Source organism: Rhipicephalus microplus, chromosome X, assembly GCF_043290135.1.
Source record: "Rhipicephalus microplus isolate Deutch F79 chromosome X, USDA_Rmic, whole genome shotgun sequence".
Taxonomy (NCBI): Eukaryota; Metazoa; Arthropoda; class Arachnida; order Ixodida; family Ixodidae; genus Rhipicephalus; species Rhipicephalus microplus.
In genome coordinates, this window is record NC_134710.1 from 181,445,776 (window position 1) to 181,470,727 (window position 24,952).

Genomic DNA, 24,952 nt, shown 5'->3' on the forward strand with positions numbered 1-24,952 from the left:
TGTTTACAGCTGTTATAATGAGGTTGGTTCACCTTTGTTTTTGTTGTATTATGCGTAGCCAGTCGCGTGAATATCTCGAAAGTATGGCTCAACTCCCAACGTTTACTTGTCTCACACTGTTGCTACGCTCTGCCATTGTCTCGTCTTACCGTAAAATAGGATTCACACACTTTTTGTCAACCTTTCTCCCACCCACTCAGGTCATTACATGCGCCCAGGCATGAGCCTTCAGAAAGATTCTTCTGGTGGACGAGCGCAACTCCATTCCAAGATTTTCAGAGAATCGGGGCCCGAGTGCAACTTCTCCTTCTGGCTCTATTCAGCCGAGAAGATAAATATGTCTATTCTCAACGTTTACGTGAAGCAAGCAAGAGTTGCGCCAAAGGTATGGGGTGGTCAGTACTTGTATATGTATAGCTGGGGTTGTGGCGGCCCACAAAGCTTAGAAAAAAAGCGGAGACTGAAGCATAGGTGCAGGAAAAATTGGCAGATCCCACGTACAGTGGGAATCGATGATATGCGGGGCAGGAATGACGAAGTTTGTTATGTCATTTTAAAATCTACAAAACGTCTTGAGGTGGACGAAAATTACGCCGTAGATGACTTTCATGTAAAGATTATTATGTTTGCGCCTGACATTTGTGTGTATCGTCTATTCAAGTCACGCAATATGAAATTTGGCCCCGCCGCGGTGGTCTAGTGGCTAAGGTACTCGGCTGCTGACCCGCAGGGCGCGGGTTCGAATCCCGGCTGCGGCGGCTGCATTTCCGATGGAGGCGGAAATGTTGTAGGCCCGTGTGCTCAGATTTGGGTGCACGTTAAAGAACCCCAGGTGGTCTAAATTTCCGGAGCCCTCCACTACGGCGTCTCTCATAATCATATAGTGGTTTTGGGACGTTAAACCCCACATATCAATCAATCAATATGAAATTTGGTATATGAGACGCTAGTGAAACGGCCACGAGCACGCAATAAGCGCAGCATGTAGTCAAGTTTTATATGACACTCACGTTATGATTATCATGTTGGAACGTGTCATTTACCTTCGCCTTCTATTCACGTCACGTGTTGCCAAATTTGGTATATGCGGCCGCGAGCACGCTACGAACGTACAATGTAGTCATGTTTTACATGACACGTATATCTATATATATCATGTTTGGACGTCTCATTTACCTTCGTCGTCCATTCACATCACGTAACGCCATTTTTGGTATATGTGAAGCTAGCGAAACGGCCACGAGCACATCATAGGCATGGTATGATGTCACGTTCCTATACATGACACGCATTTCACGAGTATCATGTTTGCACCAGTAGTATACCTTCGTCATTCATGTACGTCATCATCATCATCATCATCGTCGTCATCATCATCATCATCATCATCATCATCATCATCATCATCATCAGCCTGACTACGTCCACTGCAGGACAAAAACCTCTCCCATGTCTCGCCCGTCAACTCGGCCCTGTGCTTGCTGCGGCCAATTTATACCCGCAAACTTCTTAATCTCATCCGCCCACCTAACCTTCTGTCTCCCCCTAACCCACTTGCCTTCTCTGGGAATCCAGTTAGTTACCCTTAATGACCAGCCATTATCCTGTCTACGCGCTACATGCCCGGCCCATGTCCCTTTCCTCTTCTTGATTTCAACTATGATATCCTTAACCCCCGTTTCTTCCCTAATCCCCTCTGCCCTCTTCTTGTCTCTTAGCGTTACACCTACCGTTTTCTTTCCATTGGTCGTTGCGTCGTCCATAATTTAAGCAGAACCCTCTTTGTAAGTCTCAAGGTTTCTACCTACCTACCTCATGGACGTCACGTAACACTGAATTGGGTATACGTGAAGCTAGCGAAACGAGCGCGAGTGCACTATGATCGTTGCCTGTAGTCATGTTTTACATAACACGCATCTCGTGATTATCGTGTTTGCACCAGCCATTACATTCGTCATGTTTTCACGTCCTGTAATACGAAACGGGGTATACGTGAAGCTAGTGAAACGACCATGAGCGCACCATGAACGTAGCGTGTAATCATGACGTAAATGACATTCTTGTCATGATTTACACGTCAGAGTCTTTCAGTTATGTTCATCATGCAGTCATCTAATACCATACTAGATTTGCAACATGTTATGTGAATGAAATCACCACAAAAGCAGCACGACAATAAAAGGTAAATCATGAATTTCAAGATATACATATTGTTACGACCTCAGTAGGCGTCTGGGGGTTTATTGATACACGGTTCGAGGGACGAGCCGTATCGGCGCAGGCAGATGATGATGATCTTCTTCTTCCACACCCCTTGCTTCTTTTTCCTTCTTCGTCCGGCACATACGTGGCGTAACATTTCCCCCCTCGCAGACAAAGCGCGCCGCGCGTTTCATGCAGTGTCGCGTTGACTGAAAGGCTTCAGGCGAGCGACATGCGTGACCTCTGTCTTTCTGGAACGTCTCCCGCTAGCTGTAAGACGTGCGATGCGGTAGTCGACTGCGCTCAGGCGGTCAAGGATAACAAAAGGTCCGATGTAGTGCGCGAGCAGTTTTTGGCACAAGCCACGTTTGCGTAAAGGCTTCCACACCAACACGAGATCTCCCGGAATATATGTGGCCTGCCGGTGCCTGCTGTCATAACGAACTTTCGATCTGTCTTGCGAGGCTATTGTACGTAAACGAGCAAGACGACGAGCTTCTTCGGCGAGACAAAGAGTTTCTGCTAGGGAGATTTCTGATTGGTCCCGATCAGAGAAGGAAAATATTGTATCCAGAGTATAACGGGGGGGTCGAACATAGAGGAGGAAGAACGGGCTGTAGCCGGTGGTCTCATGTTGGGAAGTATTAAACGCGTATGTGACGAACGGCAAGACATCGTCCCAGTTCTTGTGGTTCGAAGCAACGTACATAGAAAGCATATTCACCAGTGTTCGAATTGTTCGCTCGACGAGACCATTCGTCTGCGGGTGATAAGGCGTCGAGTGTCTGAGCTCTGAGCCACACATACGGAGAAGTTGTTCGACAACGTCTGCCGTGAATTGACGTCCACGGTCACTTATGATGACGCGAGGGGGCCCATGACGCAGTATGATAGAATGGAGAAGGAAGGACGACACTTGACCAGCAGTCGCGGATGGCAGGGCAGCAGTCTCGCAGTACCGAGTAAGATGGTGAGCACATACCACAATCCATCTGTTGCCTTTCGATGAACGCGGAAAAGGGCCCACCAGGTCAATGCCAATTTGTTCGAACGGAGAACTGGGAGGCGGCACAGGTTGTAGATGTCCGGCCGGAGCTGCTGAGAGAGATTTGTGCGCCTGGCATTGCGCACAACTGGCCACGTACAACTCAACTGACTGGCGCATACGTGGCCAGTAGAAGCGTTCCTGGGTACGATGAAGAGTGCGCGTCGTTCCGAGGTGACCTGAAGTGGCGTCATCATGCATGGCGTACAAAACAGATGACCGTAGTGCCTCTGGAACCACCAGCAGGAAGCGGGAACCGGTGCCGGAGATGGATTTCTTGTACAGTAGACCATCACGGACGCAAAAGCGGCTTTCCGGAGTGGATGCTTGTGCGATCACGAATAACGGATTCAAACTCACGTCCTTCCGCTGCTCAGTTTCAAAGGTGGCCTTATCCGGGAACGCTGGTGCTACGGACGCAATCAGATGATCGAAATCGTCAGCGTCGCAAACTGTAGCATCAACTGGCATCCTTGAAAGGCAGTCTGCGTCCGCGTGTTTCCTGCCGCTCTTGTACGATACCGTGAAGTTGTACTCTTGCAGCCGGAGGGCCCAGCGTGCTAGACGGCCTGACGGATCCCGAAGGTTGATAAGCCAGCACAAAGAATGATGATCCGTAACTACTTGGAAAGGACGACCGTATAGGTATGAGCGGAATCGCTGCACAGCGAAGACGAGTGCAAGGCATTCTTGTTCGGTCACAGTGTAATTGCGTTCCGGCTTACTTAAAGTACGACTGGCATATGCGATTACGTGTTCCACTTGATTACATCGCTGTATGAGGACTGCACCTATGCCAATGCCGCTTGCGTCGGTGTGAACTTCAGTCGCCGCAGAAGGATCGAAGTGCCGCAGGATAGGCTGCGACGTGAGCAAGAACTTCAGTTGGTTGAAAGAAGTTTCACAATCAGGAGTCCATTCAAAACTAGCACCTTGGCGGAGAAGACAGGTCAGTGGAAAGGCAACTTCTGCAAAGGCGGGAATAAATCGGCGAAAGTAAGAGCAGAGGCCCAAGAAGCTCCGAAGCTCCTTCACTGAGCCAGGTGGTTTAAAAGCTCTAACAGCCGCCGTCTTATTCGGGTCGGGCCTGATGCCATCCTTGTTGACGAGATGTCCCAGCACCAGTGTTTGTCGAGCTCCGAAATGACACTTCTTTGCATTAAGAACCAAGCCAGCATTTCGAATACATTTCAAAACCAGCTCTACCCTTTCGTTATGTTCACTGAATGTACGCCCGAAGATAACAACGTCGTCAAGATAACACATACAGATGTTCCACTTCAGGCCGCGCAGAATGGTGTCCATGAATCTTTCAAATGTAGCGGGCGCGTTACATAGACCAAAAGGCATCACGTTAAATTCATATAGTCCATCCGGAGTAACGAAAGCCGTCTTTTCTTTGTCCATTGAATGCACAGGTATTTGCCAATAGCCTGAGCGTAAGTCTATGGACGAAAAGTAGGATGCTGAATGGAGGCAGTCTAGAGCGTCATCAATGCGTGGGAGAGGGTAGACATCTCTCTTTGTGACGGAGTTTAGACGGCGATAGTCCACACAGAATCTCCAGGTACCATCCTTCTTTTTGACTAGAATCACGGGAGCCGCCCAAGGACTCGATGATTCTCGAATGACACCCTTCTGCAGCATATCACGCACTTGTTCATCAATTATCTTGCGCTCAGACGGCGACACTCGGTAGGGTTTCTGGCGGATGGGCTGTGCTGTTCCCGTGTTTATCCTGTGGAGAATCCGAGACGCGGGAATCGAGGGCGCATGGTCATGGGAAAAATCGAAAATCGCCACGTATTTCGACAAAACGTCCAGAAGCATGCGGCGTTTGTCAGTAGTAAGTGACTTGTCGATCATAGGTAAAAGTTTTGAATCGGCCGTAGAAGTATTGGCTGAGGCCCCACCTGGAGCATCACTGAGGGCAGCCACTGCCATCGGTGAGTATGTTTTGAACTTGGCAAGCTTCAGTCCTCCTGGTAGAACCACCGACTCAGCTGAACAGTTTACCGCCCATAGTCCTGTGCGTCCTTGAACGAGTGACACTATGCAATGCGGCACCAATGTGTTCTTCTTAATGCAACTGAGATGAAAGGGCTCCACTAATGCGTCGAACGCACTGTCACTGTTTTCAATGCGTGAAGAGTATACAGGAACACAGACTGCAGAGAATGCCGGCACAATGCTATCTTCACTGACCCGGAGCGCACCGTGCTCCCTGTCTGAATTCTCTAATAGTTCTCCAGGGGCAGCATCACATATGTACACCTCTCCATTTCTACAATCAACAGTGGCGCCACACATTCGAAGGAAGTCAATCCCCAGGATTATGTCGTGTGTGCTCCTTGGAAGAATCGTAAACTCTGTGACAAACACTTGATCACCCAAGCACACTTCTGCGGTACAGACACCAATGGGACACAGCGAGTTACCACCAACGCCACAGAATGTTGTTGCCTTCTCCCACAAAAACATCACCTTTTGTCCTAAACGGTGTTTAAAAGCAGCACTCATAATCGAAACTGTAGCACCAGTATCCACCAAAGCCATCGTACACACACCATCAACAAAAACTTCTACCTTGTTCTTGAACATCAACACAGACGGGGGTATTTCGTTTTGCAGCAAGTCACCAGCGACCTCACCCCCATCGGCCGCACTGTTTAGTTTTCCTGATGTGGTGACGATGGGCGGCGCCGTGGCGATGGAGACCGGTGGGATCGAGGCGCAGGAGGTGGCGTCACACTTCGATCAGAGGCAGGGGAGTTGTTGCGCCAGTGTCCGTGCCAGAAGCTGCTGCCGGGTCTTGAGTCGGTGGGCCAGTGTCCTTGAAAAGGTGGGACAGCAGGTTTATCGGTCAAGCTTGTCCACTGATCATAGCGTGGTATGCGCGAACGATCGCAATACCTCGATATGTGACCAGTCAGACCACAGTTGTAGCACACAGGCGCAGGACGAGGTCGTCGCCGTTCTTCGAAGTGTTCACGTCTGCGAGCGTTCGCGTAAGCCCGAGATTCAATGAAATCAGTTGTCGGTGGGTGGTATGGGCGTACGGAACGGAAACGTTGAGGGTACTGTGATCGCTCGTAAAAAACCGGACTTGACTGCTGAATACGCCGAGGCCCTGCAACCTCCGTTGCGTTGACGGATGGATGTTCATAAACTGTAAGCTGTGGGGCAGTGGTGTCCTGCGGAAAATAGGATGGAGACGTGGCAGCTGCCCGTTCACGTGTCATTTCGCCATGTCTGAGTAACTCTTCCCGAACAATTTGGCGGATGGTTGCCGAAAGGTCACCAGTTGAGGCCGCTTCTATGCTGGCTACTGAGGTGACATTTGCCAGACGACCAAACTTAGGCGCTATTCTGCGCTGCTTCAGGGTTTCAAACGTGCGGCAGTGCCGTACAACGTCAGACACTGAAGTCAGGCTTTCCCTGCTAATAAGGAAGTTGTAAACATCTTCTGCAATTCCCTTCAGCAAATGCCCCACCTTGTCCTCTTCCGACATGCTGGAATCGACTTCCCTACACAGCCTCAAAATCTCTTCAGTATACACGGTGCAGGTCTCACCGGATAGCTGGGCCCTCTGTGCAAGACTCTGCTCGGCAAGCTTCTTTTTTGCAGCTGAGTTGCCGAAACACTTCTTGATTTCTTCAACAAAGCGTTCCCATGTTGTCAGAATATCTTCATGGTTCTCATACCAAACGAGGGCAACATCAGTGAGGTAGAAAACAACGCGTGACAGTTGGGAGGCAGCATCCCATTTGTTGCAGTTGCTTACTCGCTTGAAATGTTTGAGCCATGAGTCCACGTCGTCATTGGCCCTCCCGGAGAAGGTTCGTGGCTCTCTGTGATACGGCCAAGAACTGCTGGGGACTGGTTCCCGAGCTTCTGTTTCGTCAGGCATGATGGCCAAAGAAGGAGGCAGGCCGGCGAGGCGACGACTCCGGCGAAATCCGAGGGGTAGCGGTCCCGTCGTTGGTTCCTATACCCAGCACCTTCCACCACTCTGTTACGACCTCAGTAGGCGTCTGGGGGTTTATTGATACACGGTTCGAGGGACGAGCCGTATCGGCGCAGGCAGATGATGATGATCTTCTTCTTCCACACCCCTTGCTTCTTTTTCCTTCTTCGTCCGGCACATACGTGGCGTAACAATATCATAGATTTCAAGTTATTACTAGTTACTTATGCTCGTCATACAGTCATGTTATGCCGTACCAATTTTGGTATAGATGCTATTACCGAAACGGCCAGGAGAGCTAAATGTCTTAGGCGGCTACATAGGTATATAAATACGGCCAAAGTTGCCAAAGTCACTAAGCAATTCTTCGCATTTAAAAAAAAAGCACCTGCTCCAATTCCTTTCTTTGCTCAGCATAGGGCTGTGTTTGATAGGCCTAAGTTAGCCTATTTTTTTTAGCGTCTGTGTACGTTCATTCTTTTCGTGTATCCCTGCTTCGCTTTTGTTTAGTCACCGCCGTCAGGCGAACAATTCCGTTTAAAAATTCTCCATTCCCAGCTTTACCCTCAGGAAATGATGAAGAAATAGAAAACTTCGCCCACCACTGCGACTGGAGATCGAACTCATTCATGCGTTCACGAAACTGCGACAGCGCGCATTCGGCAGCGGAACGCGTAATCTGCATGGCGCTTCGTCTCACTGAACTCTCGCGCAGCTTTCACGCTTGGTAGGTTTTGCGGCGCATACCACTGGAGCAGAGCGCTTTTAGAGCGTATTTCGGACGCCGCAGAGAGGAGAACGATGACAATGTTGTAGGCAGCACGAATTCTCTTTCACGAAGGCTGTGTTCAATGTGACAGTTGTCTGCATTTAAATGTCGGAGGGAGGCTCGACGGAGCGTCGTTGAATACATTCACCGAGGAAAGCTAATGCGCGATGAATCAGTCGTTCGCCTTGCGCATCTCAGCGTATAGCATTGATTCTCGGCGCTCCTTTTACAATGACAGATTTTACAGCGAAAGCTGCTATGAGATAACTTTTCGGGTCACGTACAGTTTCATGTTGTCCGCCGCCACTGGTGTCCGTAACCACATCGCGCGAAATCGGAAAAAAACCTTGCACCAATGACACAGTGGGGCTTGAACCCGGGTTTGCTTGGTACCAGCCCAATATTCTACCACTGAGTTACGCCGGTGCTTGTAACTCGTCAAACTTGCCTTAGGCAGGCATGACCTAGCACCAATGGCAGAGTCGGACTCGAACTTTGGTCTGCTGAGTGCCAGCCCAGTATTCTACCACTGAGCTACACCAGTGCTTGTGAGTTGTTGTCAAACTTGCCTTAGGCAGGCTTGATGTCGGGAAAGCAATCGCGTTAATACAATTTATAAAGCATTTTAGAACAGCGAAATAACAACCAGTCGTCGCACAATGCGAACAGTGTAACGAGTGGGCCGTCCAGTGCTTTAACACATTACACAATCTTGCTCTTTTTTTCCCTATTAACTTTGGCGCATACCCACTTTAGCCTTAATTCCTCATCGTCATCAGTTACTGCATGGACAATTGGCGCAAAATTGCTTGAAAGTGTTTAGCGGATACGACGCTTCTCATAAGAACGACGAAAAATAGCATAGCGAATGCCGGCCTACTACCGAAAAGCTTATTAACAATGCCCTAGTGGGAACCATACCAAGCAAGTGTGCTTGCACTAGTTACCCGATGAGTGTTTTAGAAGGCTCAGGCCTATCTTCTAGCTTTCGCTGTAACGGTGCTGTAACTACCGCGAAGGTCTGGTGTCTGGTGTTTTTTGTTGTCGTAGATTTAAGCGAACCAAGTGTGGTTACTATCGCCAGTATATATAATATATATATATATATATATATATATATATATATATATATATATATATATATATATATATATATATATATATATATATATATATATATTGGTCGCTCCTTCGTACCTGACGTCGACTCACAAGTGGTGGAGCATGCTGTGATTACAAACTCCTCATGCTCTACTGGTGACCCCTGGAGCTCCGGTCTGGTCGACGTCTGTGCTTGCCAACAGTGATGGCGCAAAACGACCCACCCCCTGCCGCCTTCTCCGCACCACCCGCTCAGCCTGCTGGGCCTCACTACACCATGAGTACACCACGACGAGACTCTCCGGTATTTTACGGCCGTCGCGGAGATCATGTCGAAGAGTGGCTGGATAATTACGACAGAAGAAGCGCTTGTAATCATTACGACGAGGCTGACAAACTTCGCTACGTCACCTTCTACCTCAAGGAGTTCGCTGAGGCATGGTTACACAACCATGAACGTGACTTTCCCGATTGGAATGCATTCAAGGTGTGACTCCGGCAAATTTTCGGCACGTCAGCAGGATGCTCTGAAGCGGCCAAACAGAAACTCGCCACCCGAATTCAAGGCCCACACGAATCCTATTGAAGACGTGCTCGCTCTCTGCCGCCGAGTCCAAAGTGACATGACGGAGGCTCACTACATCCGTCACCTACTGAAAGGCGTTAACTCTGTCGCTTTCAATGCCCTCGTCATTCAGTCCCTCAATACAATTGAAGACGTCATTACTATGTGCCAACGTCCAGACGCGCTTTATTCCATTCACCTTCCACAGGCCTCCTGTGACATTCGTCTTACTGGAGAGCATGAGCGGCGGGCTCTAATTCGCACCATAGTGAGAGAGGAACTTCACAGCCTTGTTCCTGCCAGCGTACCTACATCATTTGTCCGCTCGCCTCTTCCTAGCTTGCGGGAAATCATCAAGGATGAATTAACGTCAATTACGAGTGCCGCACGGGCCCCACCCCCTGCGCCCTACATGTGCCTGCGTATGCCGAAGTCTTCTCACGGCCTCCTCCACCAACTCCACCTGTACCTGCGGATGACGTATACGACGATTTGGCCGCGATGGCAGCCAAGACACCACTACAACCACACTTCCCTGCCTGGCACCCTACGCGCCCAGTCTGTTGCTACTGTGGTATACGAGGTCACATCTCCCGCTTTTGCCGCCGGCGCCAGCAAAATGAACAACGAGGTTATTCTTCGTACAAGAGTGACCGTGCTCCGAGGTCCAACCCCTACGTTTCAGGAACCTACATTCCCTCATCACGACGTTCGCCTTCACCTCCTTTGTCCCACAGTGACCCTCGTTCTTAACGCCCACCCCGCCATCGTTCACCGTCGCCCTTCCGCCGTACTCCTTCGCCTTTACGTTATGCGCTGATGCCCCTCGACAGCCACTCAGAAAAATAGAAGCTGCAGTTTTTGGAGGAAAAACTGCGTGTCGTCGAAGTGTCACAATTCCTGCGGCGCACCCTGCAAGTTTACTGACTTTGTGTAGGAGGCATTTCGGTTGACGCACTCGTGGACACTGGAGCCGCCATTTTGGTCATTGATTGCGAACTATGTCATTGTCTACGAAAAGTGCAAACTCCATATGTTGGTCTAGTGTAATGTGGTACTAATGACAATTGAATCGATCGTATTGGACAATTAACTGTTTTTGTTGTGATCGACGAAATTCGCCACCATATACAACTTGCTGTGCTTTCTTCGTGCGCTCATTCGATTATATTGGGCTGGGACTTCCTGTCCACTGCTTTCGCTGTCATTTCTTGTGGTCCGCTCGTTATTCGCATTACGGAAACTGAGCAGTCTCGTGGTTACAATTTCTCGTCGCCTCACCTTGTCGCAGCTGCAGATTTTGTACTACCCCCGACCCAAGAACGCATCCTCACCATTAGGTCAAGCGATACTATTGACGGTGACGCAGTGGTTATCCCTGATCAGTGCTGCATTCTCCGAGGAACCACCATCGCCTGTTGTTTAGTGCGGTTTTTGCGTGGTCATGCCAGTCTCACCACCTACAGCACGACAACAGAGCCACAGCTACTGTGAGAGAAGTCCACTTTTGCCAGCTTTATCGACATAGCACCGGTATGTGTCGTCACTGTTCACTGTATCGTCTCCATCATCAGTCGCTAAGTGTACGCCACCAGGATGCTCATGTAATGCGCTTAAAGCCACTTTGAGTCCATATCTCACTCCAATGCAAACTAATGATTGATGGCCCTTTTAAGAAAACACCAGGCTTGTTTTGACGTTTGTTCGGATGAATTGGGTCAAACTACGGCGGCCTCTCATTGCGTCGATACAGACGGATCTCATATCATTCGCCGTTGCCCCTACCGTGTGTCGTCTTCAGGACGCAAGGTTATCGAGGACGAAGGTAATTATATGCTCGCACGTAACGTTATCAGGCCTTCAGCAACTTATGGTCTTCTCCTGTCGTCCTTGTTAAAAAAAAAGACGGATCAGTGCGATTTTGCGTTGATTACAGGGCACTAAACAAAATCACCCGAAAGGATGTGTATCCTATGCATCGGATTGACGATGCTAATGACACCTTACAGTGTGCAGAATACTTTTCAAGCCTCGACCTACGATCTGACCATTGGCAGATCTCGGTTCATGAGTCTGATAAAGAGAAGACAGCATTTGCAACTCCTGATGGCCTCTTCGAATTCAATGTGATGCCTTTTGGGCTCTGCAACGCCCCAGCCACATTTGAGCGAATGATGGACACAATGCTGTGGGGCCTAAAATGGAAGACCTGTCTTTGTTACCCGGATGACATCGTCATCTTTTCATCCAGCTTCTCGCGACACCTAGAGCGTCTAGACGAGGTGCTCGCATGTCATGTCAAAGCTGGTCTCCAGCTATATAACAAGAAGTGCAGGTTTGCAAGCCACAGAATCAGTGTTAGGCCACGTCGTCAGCAAGCTTGGCATCGAACCTGATCCCGACAAAGTGGCCGCTGTGTTGCACTTTCCCAAGCCCTTCACGCTAAAAGACCTTCGCAACTCCCTCGGCTTAACCTCTCACTTCCGCCGGTTGGTCCGTGATTTTGCCACTATCGCGGCTTTTCTTCACAATCTGCTGACCGCAAGTGCATAATTTATTTGGACAGATGACTGTGAAGCTGCTTTCCAGACCCTGAAGCGATATCTTACGTGAGGGCGAGTGTTTCGCCATTTTGATCCCACAGCCCCTACTATATTACACACTGACACAAGTGGGCATGAAATCGGCGCTGTCCTGCTGCAGCGTACCCAGGCTTCGCAAGAGCGAATCATGGCTTACGTGAGCCGTATTCTGTCTCCAGCTGAATGGAATTACAGCATCACGGAACAAAAATGTCTGGCTATCGTGTGGTTCATGCAAAAATTTCGCCCCTATTTGTATGGGCGCTACTTCACGATCGTCACGGATCATCATGTGCTCTGTTGGTTGTCCTCCGTAAAGAACTTGTCAGGATGCCTCGGTCGTGGGGTACTCCAACTGCAGGATCATGACTACAGTGTCACATACCGGTCAGGTTGAAAACACCAAGAATCCGACGCTTTGTCACGTTGTCTGCTGTCGCAAAATCATGACGCATCTACCTGCTGCGCAGTACTTCCCAGCCAAGAGACCACGCAGATGATCAGTCTTAGTCATATCGAGTTCACTGCACCGGATGACTTCCTTCAGTCCGCAGACCTAACCTCACTCCAATGTGCAGACACATACTGCCGTAAAATAATTGATGGGCTCACTGACTTGTCTCGTGCTCCCAACAGCCACTTACGGCGACAACTCGCGCGTTTCAAACTTCATGATAGGGCACTACTTCGGCAAATTTACCATCCTCTCGGTAGCCGATAGGTCCCTGTCATACCTCGCTCACTTCGACTCGGTGTTTTAGAAACCTTTCATGACGACCCGACGGCTGGCCGCTTGGGTTTTCATCGCATTAAGACGATCGCATTAAGACTCGCTACGATCGCATTAAGACTCGCTGTTTCTGGCCTGGCCTCTCTACTAATGTTTCAAGTACGCCATTTCCTGTTCGTCATGTCAGCACCAAAAACGTTCGACATCTCTTCCTGCCGGCCCTATACAACCTCTGCCGTGCTCATCCGCTCCCTTTGAGTTAATCGGTATAGGCATATACGAACCCCTTCCACTTACCCCCCCCCCATCTCACCGTTGGATTGTTAATACAGCAGACCATTTTACTCGTGTCACAAACGAGCGCTCAAAAAAGGGCGCGCCACCGAATTCTGGCGACGAAGCACCAGAGGCGCCTCAAGGTCAACGATAAAGAAGAAAAAAAAGCATCCAAACACTCCCCGGACGAGCCGTCTCTACCCCCCCCCCCCTCGGAAGCGCAGTTTCACCGACCATCCTCCTCACATCGGCCGCTGAGCAAGCCCTGGAAGGTTCTTGAAGGAAATGGGCGTGGTGATGCCGAGTTGCGTCACGTGTCGTGGACGGCCCTCAAAACATGTCGCTCTTTCCTCAGCCTTGGCTGTGCATCGCACCGACGAAACGAGTAGAATTTTCTGGAATCTAGTGCGAAGGGTATTTAAGCGAGCAGCGGAGAAGGGAGAGGGGGCGAAGGAGGAATTTTGCGCCAGTGTGCGTAAGGTCATTCCGCTGTGTTTGTCCTCAGTGAGAAAGGAAGAGATAAAGAGAATTTCCACCTCAGGGGTGAAGACTCGTGCTACAAGCAGTAGAGTGTGTCTACCGCCAGTGAGCGAAGACGGGTTGCAAAAGCTGCGCGTGGGAAGCCGACGTGTTACCGGCAAAGAAGTTTGGTGCTTAGAGAGCAGCCAATTGAAGACGCTAGATTTCCAGGAAGAGAAACTTCGGGGGCAGCGGAACGACAACAGCCCTGGTTTTTGAATGAGTGATTCTTGGAAGAGTATCATTCAGACTTTGTTCCAAGGACTTTGGACTGAATAAGTTTTCGAACTCTTTAGCCTTTAAGTGTTATGGTTGATGCATTTGATTGCATTGTAGTGCGTATTGTTGGTTGAGTCCGTTGTTTCGAGTGTGGCTGATTGTACTGTGTAGTACGTTGTTTGATTGGTGACATCGTATTCAACTATTGTCGTGTGTGCATATTTGTGTATCGTTTTGATCTGCCATAACTGAGAGTATAATTTTGTTTTGTTTATCAACTCTCGACTCTGACTTGTTCTTTGGGCCACAGCCGGCGTCCGCTGGCACGATAAATAGGACCACTTCTAAATGGTCCACGCTTTCGTGGTGCAGTTCGGGGGGCCGATACTTCGTCCCTTAAAATTAGCCCCGCTATTGCCTCCATAATTAAAGGGACCTGTGACAACTCGTTATGCTGAGACGGCAGATATTCCTTCTGGCGTTGCCTCCGAAGTGGCAGACACTGTTCCGCGTGCCGTTATCTTGCGCCACGGCACCCTTCGTGTTCAACTTAGTGACCATGGCAAGACCTCTCTTACTAATGTGCTCGCTGAAGTCTTACAGGCCTCTGACACCATTCATAAAACCACCTCCGCATATCATCCACCAACAAACGGTCTCACTGAGTGTTTTCATAGAACTGTGTCAGACATAATCACTATTTATATCCAGCCCGATCGCAAGAACTGGGACACAATACTACATTTCATGACGTTCGCCTACAACACTGCCATTCAACACACTACAAGTTACAGCCCATTTTCTCTTGTGTATGGCCGTGCTCCATCTTTTGTTCTAGACACCACCTTCTTGTCCACGCTCGGTGTCCCATCTGCATCTCTTCCGGAAGAGTTCGCTGCCCGTGTCAACCACTGCCGCACAATCGCCCGCGCCAACACCTCTACCATTCAGGCCCAGCGAAAAGTTCGTTGTGATGTCGCACGCCGAGTTGTGTCATTCTACCCAGGCGACGAAGTGCTCTTCTGGACACCTGTTAGCACACCCGGCCTCTGTGAAAAATTCGTTCATAGATACCTGGGTCCTTACACCGCGCTTGAACGAACATCAGCCGTCAATTATCGCGTTGCTCTGGTTACTTCGGCTTCTGATCGCCGTCGTCGCGGGACTGAGATTGTCCATGTGTCTTGCCCGAAGCCTTATATCCGACACTCGTACCCTTAATTAATAGGCTTCTTGCTGACCGCTTTCGTGTAAGGGGAAATAGTGTGAACGCTGACTGTGTAGTTCATCGTTTTCACCTGCGCATACAAATTATCGTGATCATCATCATCGTAGTCTCTCGCCGCGTGTTCGGTTGCTGGCTCACGGATCTGTGTTGAAAATACAGCAGTCGCTTCCTATACCAATATATATATTGGTTCCTGCCCAAGGCGAGTTATCTTCTCACCCACTTTTCCTTCTTCACTTCACATTCACTTTACAATTTCGTCTAATAACCTGCCCTATGTTTTCATTGGCATTAGTCTGTTAACGAGCCCTTAAATATCTACTTCTTTCCGTTGTGTATATATATATATATATATATATATATATATATATATATATATATATATATATATATATATATATATATATATATATATATATATATATATAGTAGAAATGGTTGTAATTGATGTTCCTAACAGTTAAAGAAATTTTTCACCGTGTTTCAGGGCTTCACATAGCGCTGAGACTCATTGAATGATGAAAGAATTGCATATATATATATATATATATATATATATATATATATATATATATATATATATATAGTAAAAATGGTTGTAATTGATGTTTCTAACAGTTAAAGAAATTTTTCACCATGTTTTAGGGCTTCACATAGCGCTGAGGCTGATTGAATGATGAAAGAATTGCGTTTCGTTAAACGTGTTTGTAAGCAGTTTGAGCGAGTCACTTGTGAATCATTCATCATAGCATAGTTTTTAACCTAAATGGAACAATAACGTATCCTAAATTTTCTCTTGAAGACGTAGTACATTGGGCACTTGTGTGTGCTAAATATTATCCATTAATGCGTATTCAATGGTGCCTGTATCCGCCACATTAAGAAACGTAGGACATATTCTTTAATGTGGTTCTTAAGGGGAAGAGGCTCCAACATTTTTGCAGCTCCTGGATAAAGAAAGCTACAATGCAGATGGTTCCTTGGTTTTCTTCGTTATTGAACGCTCATATAATCCTTGCAGTCAGAAAGATACAACATGCCTATTGGGCTCTATAAATGTAAAAAGCAGCAGCGATTAACTTTCAGATGTTTTTTTTTCTGTCATAGCGTCCTTAAGGCTTTCTGGCTTTTGTTTCTTGCACGAGGTGCCGTCCCAAGTTCTAATCAGCTATGACAAAATCGTAATCATCATCCAAATTATGCGCATCGCAGGGTAAAGACCTTGCCCATGATCCACCAATTCACCCGGTTTTGTGCTTTCTGTTGCCACGTTATACCTGCGAACGTTTTAATCCCTTCGGCCCAACTAACTTTCGTTCTACCCTTTGTGCGTTCGCCCTCTTTGGGAATCCAGTAGGTTCCCTTAATGACAAGTGGTTTTCCTTTTCACTTGCTACGTGCCCGGCCCATGTCCAGTGTGTACATAGTAGCCTAAAATGCTCTACATTGTAGCTAAGAATAATGCTTATTATTTCAGTTTGATTTGTTTGCAATCTTTTGTATGGTATATATTTGTTGTGCGGCAAAATATTCTTGCATTATGAAAAAAAAAACATGGTAATAGATGCTTTAGCAGTGCTTTACCATGCTGTGTCGCGAGGAAAGGGCATTATAGAAGACATACGAATGTTAGTATTGTTAATTTTCTTCGAGCTTAGTGTTTATTTTGGCGTCTCTCATAATCATATAGTGGTTTTGGGACGTTAAACCCCACATTTCAATCAATTAGTGTTTATTTTATCTCCTCTGTTCTGCGTAGGCAAGATTTATAAAAACAACACACACACGCATGCACGCACGCACACACGCACACACGCACACACATACACACATACACACATAAACACACACGCACACACACACACACACTCTCACACACACACGCACGCACACACCCATACAAGCACACACACACACACGCGCGAGCGGCACGCAGCTCTGAGACATACGACGGGCTAGACAGCGGGGAGAGGACGAGGCACGACATAATAAAACAGTTTGCCTGAAGGGCGGGTGTTGTCTCTATCTTGTTGATCACATAGGCACGGTGTATAAAGAACAATGCCTCAGTTAATGCACTCATATTGCATATGTGCAAGAGGGTTTTATATATTCACTCAGGGGCGTGTGCTCTGCAATAAATCATTCGTATGGCCGTGGATGCGTCAGTGCCCGTCTATCGTGTCACCATGTTACTAATTCAAACACTCCGACCTGATACTACTGAATATAACATTTTGTTTATTACGGTGAAAGCCCTGTGTGTTCCAAGAATTTAAAATTTCATTGTCCAGCGTTGACAACACAAGCGGTACTGAAAGACTGTGAGCATAAATGAAGTCTTGTAATGATGTTATCAATAGCACTATGATGCTACAGACCGCCAAATCTTTCAACGTCGTCGATGACGGAGGTAGTGCAAAACCACGTGAAGTTTCAGAAAGTTTCAAAGGGGAAGAACAATGCTGTCGACTGAGCACGGCTAAGTAATTTAATGAGTTTGGGCATAAGCCTTTGTCGGTGTTCTCCATAGTATTGCCTAAATACACTAACTCTTACATTTATTAGTGCTTAGTTTATTATTTTATTCTCTTAACATTGCGTCAATAGCATGATTATGCCTCGCTATTTTCAGCGCTAGGACTGGGTTTTCGTGCATCACTAATTGACGTTCGTTTACTCATGTAAAAACTTGTGATTGCTGCGCATACCCGCAAGAAAGTGGAGGTCATACAATTTCTCGGTTATTTTTGCACACTACTTGAAACAAGGTACTGAAATAAATGTCTGCCTGACGTCAGGCTGTGCCACGCGCACGCCACGAAAAGAGTATGCACCGGTTTTAGGGGCTCTTATTGCTCAGTGTCCTGCATAGTTACTATCCATGAGCTCACCCTTTAGAACGGTTACACGCGGAACTTTTGTCCTCAGGCGAGAAGGCTCGGACTTCAGTTCAAGTGGCTGTACTCGTTGTGTAGCTTGGATCGACTTGTCGCTTCTAACGTTTCATTAACACGCCGAACATTCTTTGATGATGCATGCAGGTGTATCACTTCTTAGATCATGCGGTGCTATATCCATTTGATTTTTCATCAGGCCTATATAAACTTGGTGCATGTTTAAAGACAGAATAGACTTGAGTGCGAGACAGACGTAGCATAGAATGTTTGCTGAGTAAGTAACCACATTTAGGAAATAGAGCTGGGATTGTGATCCGGATAAGATGTGACTTCACTGATGTGGGTCGAGCTTTATTTTTTTTTGCTTTTTTGCTGTTGTTCACAATTCAGTACCACTCAACATTTCACTTCAGGTGGAGAACATTCTCTCGTTAGCCGAGAAGAACATGGCCCAGGAACTATGGACGCCCGTTACAATAAGTCTTGGTAGACGGGTTGAGTTTGGCGTCATTGTTGAGGCTGTGTGGGGCACAAGTGGTCATTCAAGTTTCCGCCTTGATGACTTCCTCTACCAGAAATGCAGACCAGGTAAGGATTTCAGTGTACTGCTACTTTTGGCTCAGGTACAGTGGCTAGAATAGGGAAGTGTAATGAGCCGCAAGCGGTGCCTATGAAGCGCACTGAAGCCTTTGAGGAGGAGCCGCGTGCGAGCGCGCACAGTCGTTTATACGTTGTTTGCACGTTTCCGACAGTTTCGTCGGACTTTTGTTTTATTGCGGTGGCACTCTCACACCAATGCTTCCGTATGTACTTTCACGGCGCGAAAACAAAGTAATTGCTTCGTCTCGGGGTGCACTACAGGCTATAAGTAAGGTTATTCGGCATTCCAAAGGACGAAGCTCTGCGCAGTGGTGGAGAGCGATTCCGCGCGCTGACAAGCTGCTTCATGAATACTTAGCTGTGTGAGAGCTGCGCTTCGACGAGAGGTACATCTCCCGGCACTTAGAGCTCAGTGTGAAAGGTGAAATCGTCCGCATTGAAAGGGGTAGGCCCAGAGGCGTGCTTGCCGTTCAGGGGGGGGGGGGGATTTGATTTGATTGATTTGTGAGGTTTAACGTCACAAAACCACGATATGATTATGAGCGACGCCGTAGTGGAGGGCTCCGGAAATTTCGACCACCTGGGGTTCTTTAACGTGCACTCAAATCTGAAGGGGGGGGGGGGGGGGTTGAAAGTTCTTTGCAGGGCGCCCCCTCCCTATTATTTCAGTGTATGAGGCAGATTTTGCGCCCGCCTTTTAGATGACCAAAAGAGTGCCCCGCCGCCTAGTCAATGTACAGAGCAGATTTAGTGCCCTCCTCCCAGGTGACTAAAAGGGGGGAAGGGAGGCACCCGCCCCTTTTGCCTCCCTCGTGCGGACGCCTTTCGGTAGGCCTTTCGGAGAAGCTCAGTGCATTTGTAGACGCCCTTGTAATCTCTTTTTCAAGGTGCTTTAGCTACAACGTGCTTCACAGTGACAGCTTGAGAGAGCTTGTTTGCTGATCGAAAAAAAAAATGTCACACTGGGCTGTGAAAGACATAGTCTGAGCCTCTCCAATCAAGTGAACAAGTGTTTTCTGCTCATCTATTAGCCTCTTTACACAAAGGCACTCCACTAGAAGCGAGCATCTTCTCGAAGTATCTGAAGCTCAAGCGCGTCACCTAGGCTCTCAGCTCAAGGGAAACAATGTCCTGTGGGGCGCTAGTGGACTCTAAAACTTTTTTTTGAGGGGATAAAAAAAAGACGCGCGGCCGATTTTTGAGAATGCATTGTTGTAAACAAATTGTGAGTCACTACTTAAAAATGCGCTGTATGATTAGTGTGGAGAAAATAAAATGTTTTCATCCAGATAACACTCGTGATTCTCGCCTCTGACTTTGATATTACGAATGATGGGGCTTTATTTACAGATTAGTGCTTGAAGAAATGATGGTTCGTGGTTGAAGGTGTCGCTAGCAATGGCTCACAACTTAATTCATTGTTTGACTATCATACCACTTCACATCGATAAAATGTTTCAGTGCCGTCACGCGCTCACTTTCGGCACCCTGTCGATATTTCACTTCAGTCGCGCATCTACGTAGGCATTCTGTGATTCCAATAGCTAACTAACATATTGTTACGAATGTGATGGGTTTATTTACAATGAAAATGCCAGCGCTCAACCGTCACTGCCAAATCAGCATCGCTCGAGAGCGTCCTACCTCTTTTTCTTTTTCGCTCTTTCAGTCCGCGTTACATTTTCTTCCAGGCAAGACGAAGCTCACCGATTGAGTTGAAGCGATCGGTTGTTGTAGGGCTTCAATCGGGAAATGTGAACCATTTACGTCTTACGCGAATGCCGGTTCTGAGCTGTCACTTTCGCTACAACGTAAGTGACGTCACTGAAGCACTGAGTAATGACGAATGGTCCTGAGTACTTGGAAAGAAGCTTCTCGCAAAGCCCCTTCTTTCGTACGGGCGTCCACAGCCACACGACATCACCCGTAGCGAAAGTCACAGGCGGGTGCTTTGCGTCGTAACAGTCTCTCGCGCGGGCGTGGGCGGAGAGAGTGCGGAGCCGAGCAAGTCGACGAGTTCTTCGGCGGGACACAAAGTCTGCGCGACACTGGCGTTTTCGTTCGTCAAAAAAGGAAATATGGTGTCAAGGAAACTTTGAGGATGACGAGCATAGAGGAGAAAAAAGGCGTATAACCAGAGACCTCGTGTTTCGCAGTATTAAAGGCGTATGTAACAAAAGGTAATACGGCATCCCAGTTCTTGTGATCCGCCGCGACGAACATTGAAAGCATGTTGATGATGGTACGATTGGTGTGCTCAGTGAGGCCGTTGGTCTGAGGGTAATATGGCGTGGAATGCCGATACTGGCACCCACAAAGCCGTAGCAACTCTTCGACAACGTCAGCAGTAAACTGCCGGCCGCGATCACTTATCACCACACGAGGGGCCCCGTGACAGAGTATAATCGGGCGCAGAAGAAACGATGACACATGAGATGATGTGGCTGAAGCAACCACCATCGTTTCAGTATACCGTGTCAGGTAATCTACGCACACAATAATTCATGGTGGCCGGTGGTAGACTTGGGGAAAGGGCCCAGTAAATCTATGCCGACTTTTTCGAATGGTGATGTTGGTGGCTTAACCGGTTGCAGATGGCCGGCCAATGATGTGGTAGGTTGTTTGTGGCGTCGGCAGACATCACAACTTGCGACGTAGTGTATGGTAGTCTTCCAGAGTCGAGGCCAGTAAAAACGTCGTTGCATACGGTACAGTGTTCGGGCAAATCCAAGGTGCCCAGACGTGATGTCATCGTGCATGGCTTGGAATACCGCAAGACGCAGGCATTCTGGCACGACAAGTAGTAGTGTGCAACCGTGGCTGGAGTAATTCTTGTGATATAGTAGGGCGTCATGAGTGATGAATGGCGTGGCGCGTTTGGAGCTACGAGCCACATCGATAATTGGTTTCAGCGAAGGGTTACGCTGTTGCTCGTGACAGAAGGTGTCTGAATTCGGGAAGTTGGAGGAGATTGCAGCCAGGTAGTTATCGAAATCATCATCATCAGCATCCACAGTCGCAGATGGAAGACGAGATAAGCAGTCGGCATCTGTGTGACATCGACCGCTCTTGTAGGTTACAGAATAATTATATTCTTGAAGCCGTAAGGCCCAGCAAGCTAACCGACCAACTGGGTCACGTAGTCCGACAGGCAACAAAGCGAATGATGATCTGTGACGATCTTGAATTGCCGGCCGTACAAATAAGGTCTGAACTTTTGGACGGTGAAAACAACTGCAAGGCATTCCAGTTCTGTGACAGCAGAATTCGTCTCCGCCTTAGTCAAAGTACGACTTGCATACGCCACGGCATGCTGTCGGCTATCGTGATACTGAACTAGCACGGCACCAACACCGATACCACTAGCATCTGTATGTAATGCCGTGAGTGCCTCCGGGTCGAAATGGCGCAAGAAAGCCCGGAAGTAAGCTAATACTTCAGCTGCTCGAAAGCAGCCTCAAACTCAATGGTCCATCAGAATGGGGCGTTTTTGTGGAGCAACTCTGTCAGAGGATGAGCAAGCTGGGTGAAGTCTTTGATGAACCGGCGAAAATAAGAACACAGGCCCACAAAGCTTCGGAGATCCTTCACAGAGGTTAGTTGCTTGAAATCTCGGCCATCATTGATCTTTTGCGGGTATGGCCGTATACCGTCCCTGTCGACTAGATATCCGAGCACAAGGGTTTGAAGCTCACCAAAACGACACTTCTTTGCGTTTAAAACGAGATCAGCTTGTTTGACGCAATCTAGAACAACGCTAAGCCGATGGTTGTGCTCGTGGAATGTCTTGCCAAAAATAATTACATCGAGATAACAAATACATATCTCCCATTTGAGACTGCGAAGGATAGAGTCCATGAATCGTTCGAAAGTGGCTGGGGCATTACATAAGCCAAACGGCATGACGTTAAACTCAAATAATCCATCAGGCGTGATAAAAGCAGTCATCTCTCTGTCAGACGGATGCATTGGTATCTGCCAGTATCCAGACCTTAGGTCGACGGACGAAAAGTATGCGGCCGAGTGCAGGCAATCAACAGCGTCATCGATGCGTGGTAGCGGATACATGTCTTTCTTTGTGACGGCGTTGAGACGGTGGTAGTCGACACAAAATTGCCAAGAGTTGTCTTTCTTTTTTACAAATATAACAGGAGCTGCCCAGGTACTGCTTGACCCTTGAATAACGCCTTTCTGCAGCATGTCGTTGACCTGATCGGCGATCACTTTCCTCTCTGACGGGGATACGCGATAGGGTTTCTGGCGTATCGGTGTAGCATCTCCCGTGTTGATGCGGTGGTGCATACGGGATTCGGTACACATGGAACAACGCTTGTCTTGAGCGAAACCAGACTCCCGCGTAGCGTGTAAGCACCTCCTCGAGGACATCCTGCTCTGAAGAAGGCAACGACTTATTGATCATGTGTTTCATCTCGGCTTAGTAGTTGGGCGCAGTCTGATTGATGGCTGGAGACTCTGAGACCATTTTGACGTCAACTGTGGCCTGCTCCTCAAACGTTCCCAGTTTAAATCCGGCTGGTAGGACAACAGGTGCTGATGCTGAGTTGAGCGCCCACAAACAATCATGTCCGTAGATGGCTGTTAGGGCAGACCATGGGACCAGCACATTCTTCTTGATGGCGTTTGTATGATCGGGCTTAACAAGCCCAGTGCAGGGTTCTGAGCGGACGCGAGAAGAGCATACAGGAACTAGCATTGCTGCCCGACCAGGGATCGTCACATCTTCAGACAACAAAAGCGCATCAATGAGGATAGTTGGGAAATTGTCAACTGTGGTAGTGGGCAACGTACTTTGTAGAAGAATCTTTCCAGTTCCACAGTTAAGCGTAGCACCGCATTCATGAAAGAGGTCTATCCCAAAATGACGTCATGAGTTGCGCGAGTCAGTACAGTGAATTCAACTCGGTAATTTTGTCCACCAATCATGAGTACGACTGAGCAAATACGAACAGGGCAAACGCTTCGCCTCCAACTCCACGAAAAGTTTCTTTACGATCCCACGCGAACATTACTTTGTGGCCCAAGAAACGATGCTTGAAGCGAAGACTCGTAACTGAAATAGCAGCACCAGTGTCTACAAGAGCAAGAGTGCCTACACTGTCTATACACACACGCACTTTGTTCATCAACATCACAGCAGAAGGAAGAATTGGCGAAACTGACCGTCCCGCGACCGTACCTCCATTGGCCCCACCAGCTAGTTTCCCAGCTGATGCGGGGAAGGCGACCGACGACGCGGAGGCGGCGACCGGCGGGAACGTGTCGGAGGTGGCGTTAGGCTTCGCTCGGAGGCGGGGGACTCGCTGCGAAATTCGTTAGGCTATTGCTGTCGGGGATGGTGGTCGGCGGGGTGAGCGGTCTAGGTTTCGCACATACGAGGCGGGTACGTCGAAAACCGTGGCGGCACGGGCGTTTCGTGCGTACGAGCCGGGCACGTCGAAAAACGTGGTGGCACAGGTGAACAGCTGGGACAGAAGTGTGAAATATGTCCTGGGAGACCGCACTTTTAGCAAACAGGGACTTGTCGGCTTACATTAGCAGGAGCAGAGGTGGCAGAAGTACGCAGAGACAGGTCGTGTGCTCTGCAGGAACATTTCGTGATGACGCATATAGTAATATTCTGGTAGAGGCCTGGTTGAGGATGGTCGGAGGTCTGCAGCGGCACGCCGAGATGATGACATCCGGTGGTGGCCGTGACCGTCGGGGAAAACGGAAGCAGTGGGGTGAAATCTGTTGTTTCTGTGCGCTGTCTGTTTTCGACGTGGTGCTCTCGCATCCAGTAGGGAGGTGGTTCGGGGCACGCGGCGAACGAGCATTGGCGGTGAGCATCACCTGCTTGAAGCCGTACGAGCTCTTCTCGAACTACTCGACGTACGAGTAAGGGAATGTCTTCGCAGGCGGCGACGTCCATACTTGCGACAGTGGGAACATTGTCCAAGCGCCCGAACTTGAGTAAAATTCTCCGGGTCTTCAACGCCTCGAATGCGTGACACTGCTGCCTGCAAATAGGAGTGTTCAAGTTCTCTTTCATTATGAGAAAATTGTACACGTCCTTGGCGATGCCTTTTAACAAATGAGCGACCTTGTCTTCGTCGGACATATTTGCGTTGACAATCCGGCAAAGCTTCAATACCTCTTCAATGTAGGTTGTGAACGTTGCGCCTGGCAACTGAGCCCTACGTGACAGCGTTTACTCAGCTTTCTTTTTCATAGAACTCGTGTTCCCAAAG

At 48.4% G+C, this 24,952-nt stretch overlaps 1 protein-coding gene across 1 annotated transcript in view; it reads left to right on the forward strand.

The window, feature by feature from the left end:
* Positions 1 to 24,952, forward strand: part of LOC119176965 (MAM and LDL-receptor class A domain-containing protein 2) — a 217,568-nt gene that overhangs the window by 156,998 nt on the left and 35,618 nt on the right. The window contains exons 50-51 of the mRNA XM_075878325.1: positions 201 to 385; positions 18,518 to 18,692. Of these exons, the coding sequence (XP_075734440.1) occupies positions 201 to 385; positions 18,518 to 18,692 (360 nt within the window). The remainder of the gene's footprint in view (positions 1 to 200; positions 386 to 18,517; positions 18,693 to 24,952) is intronic.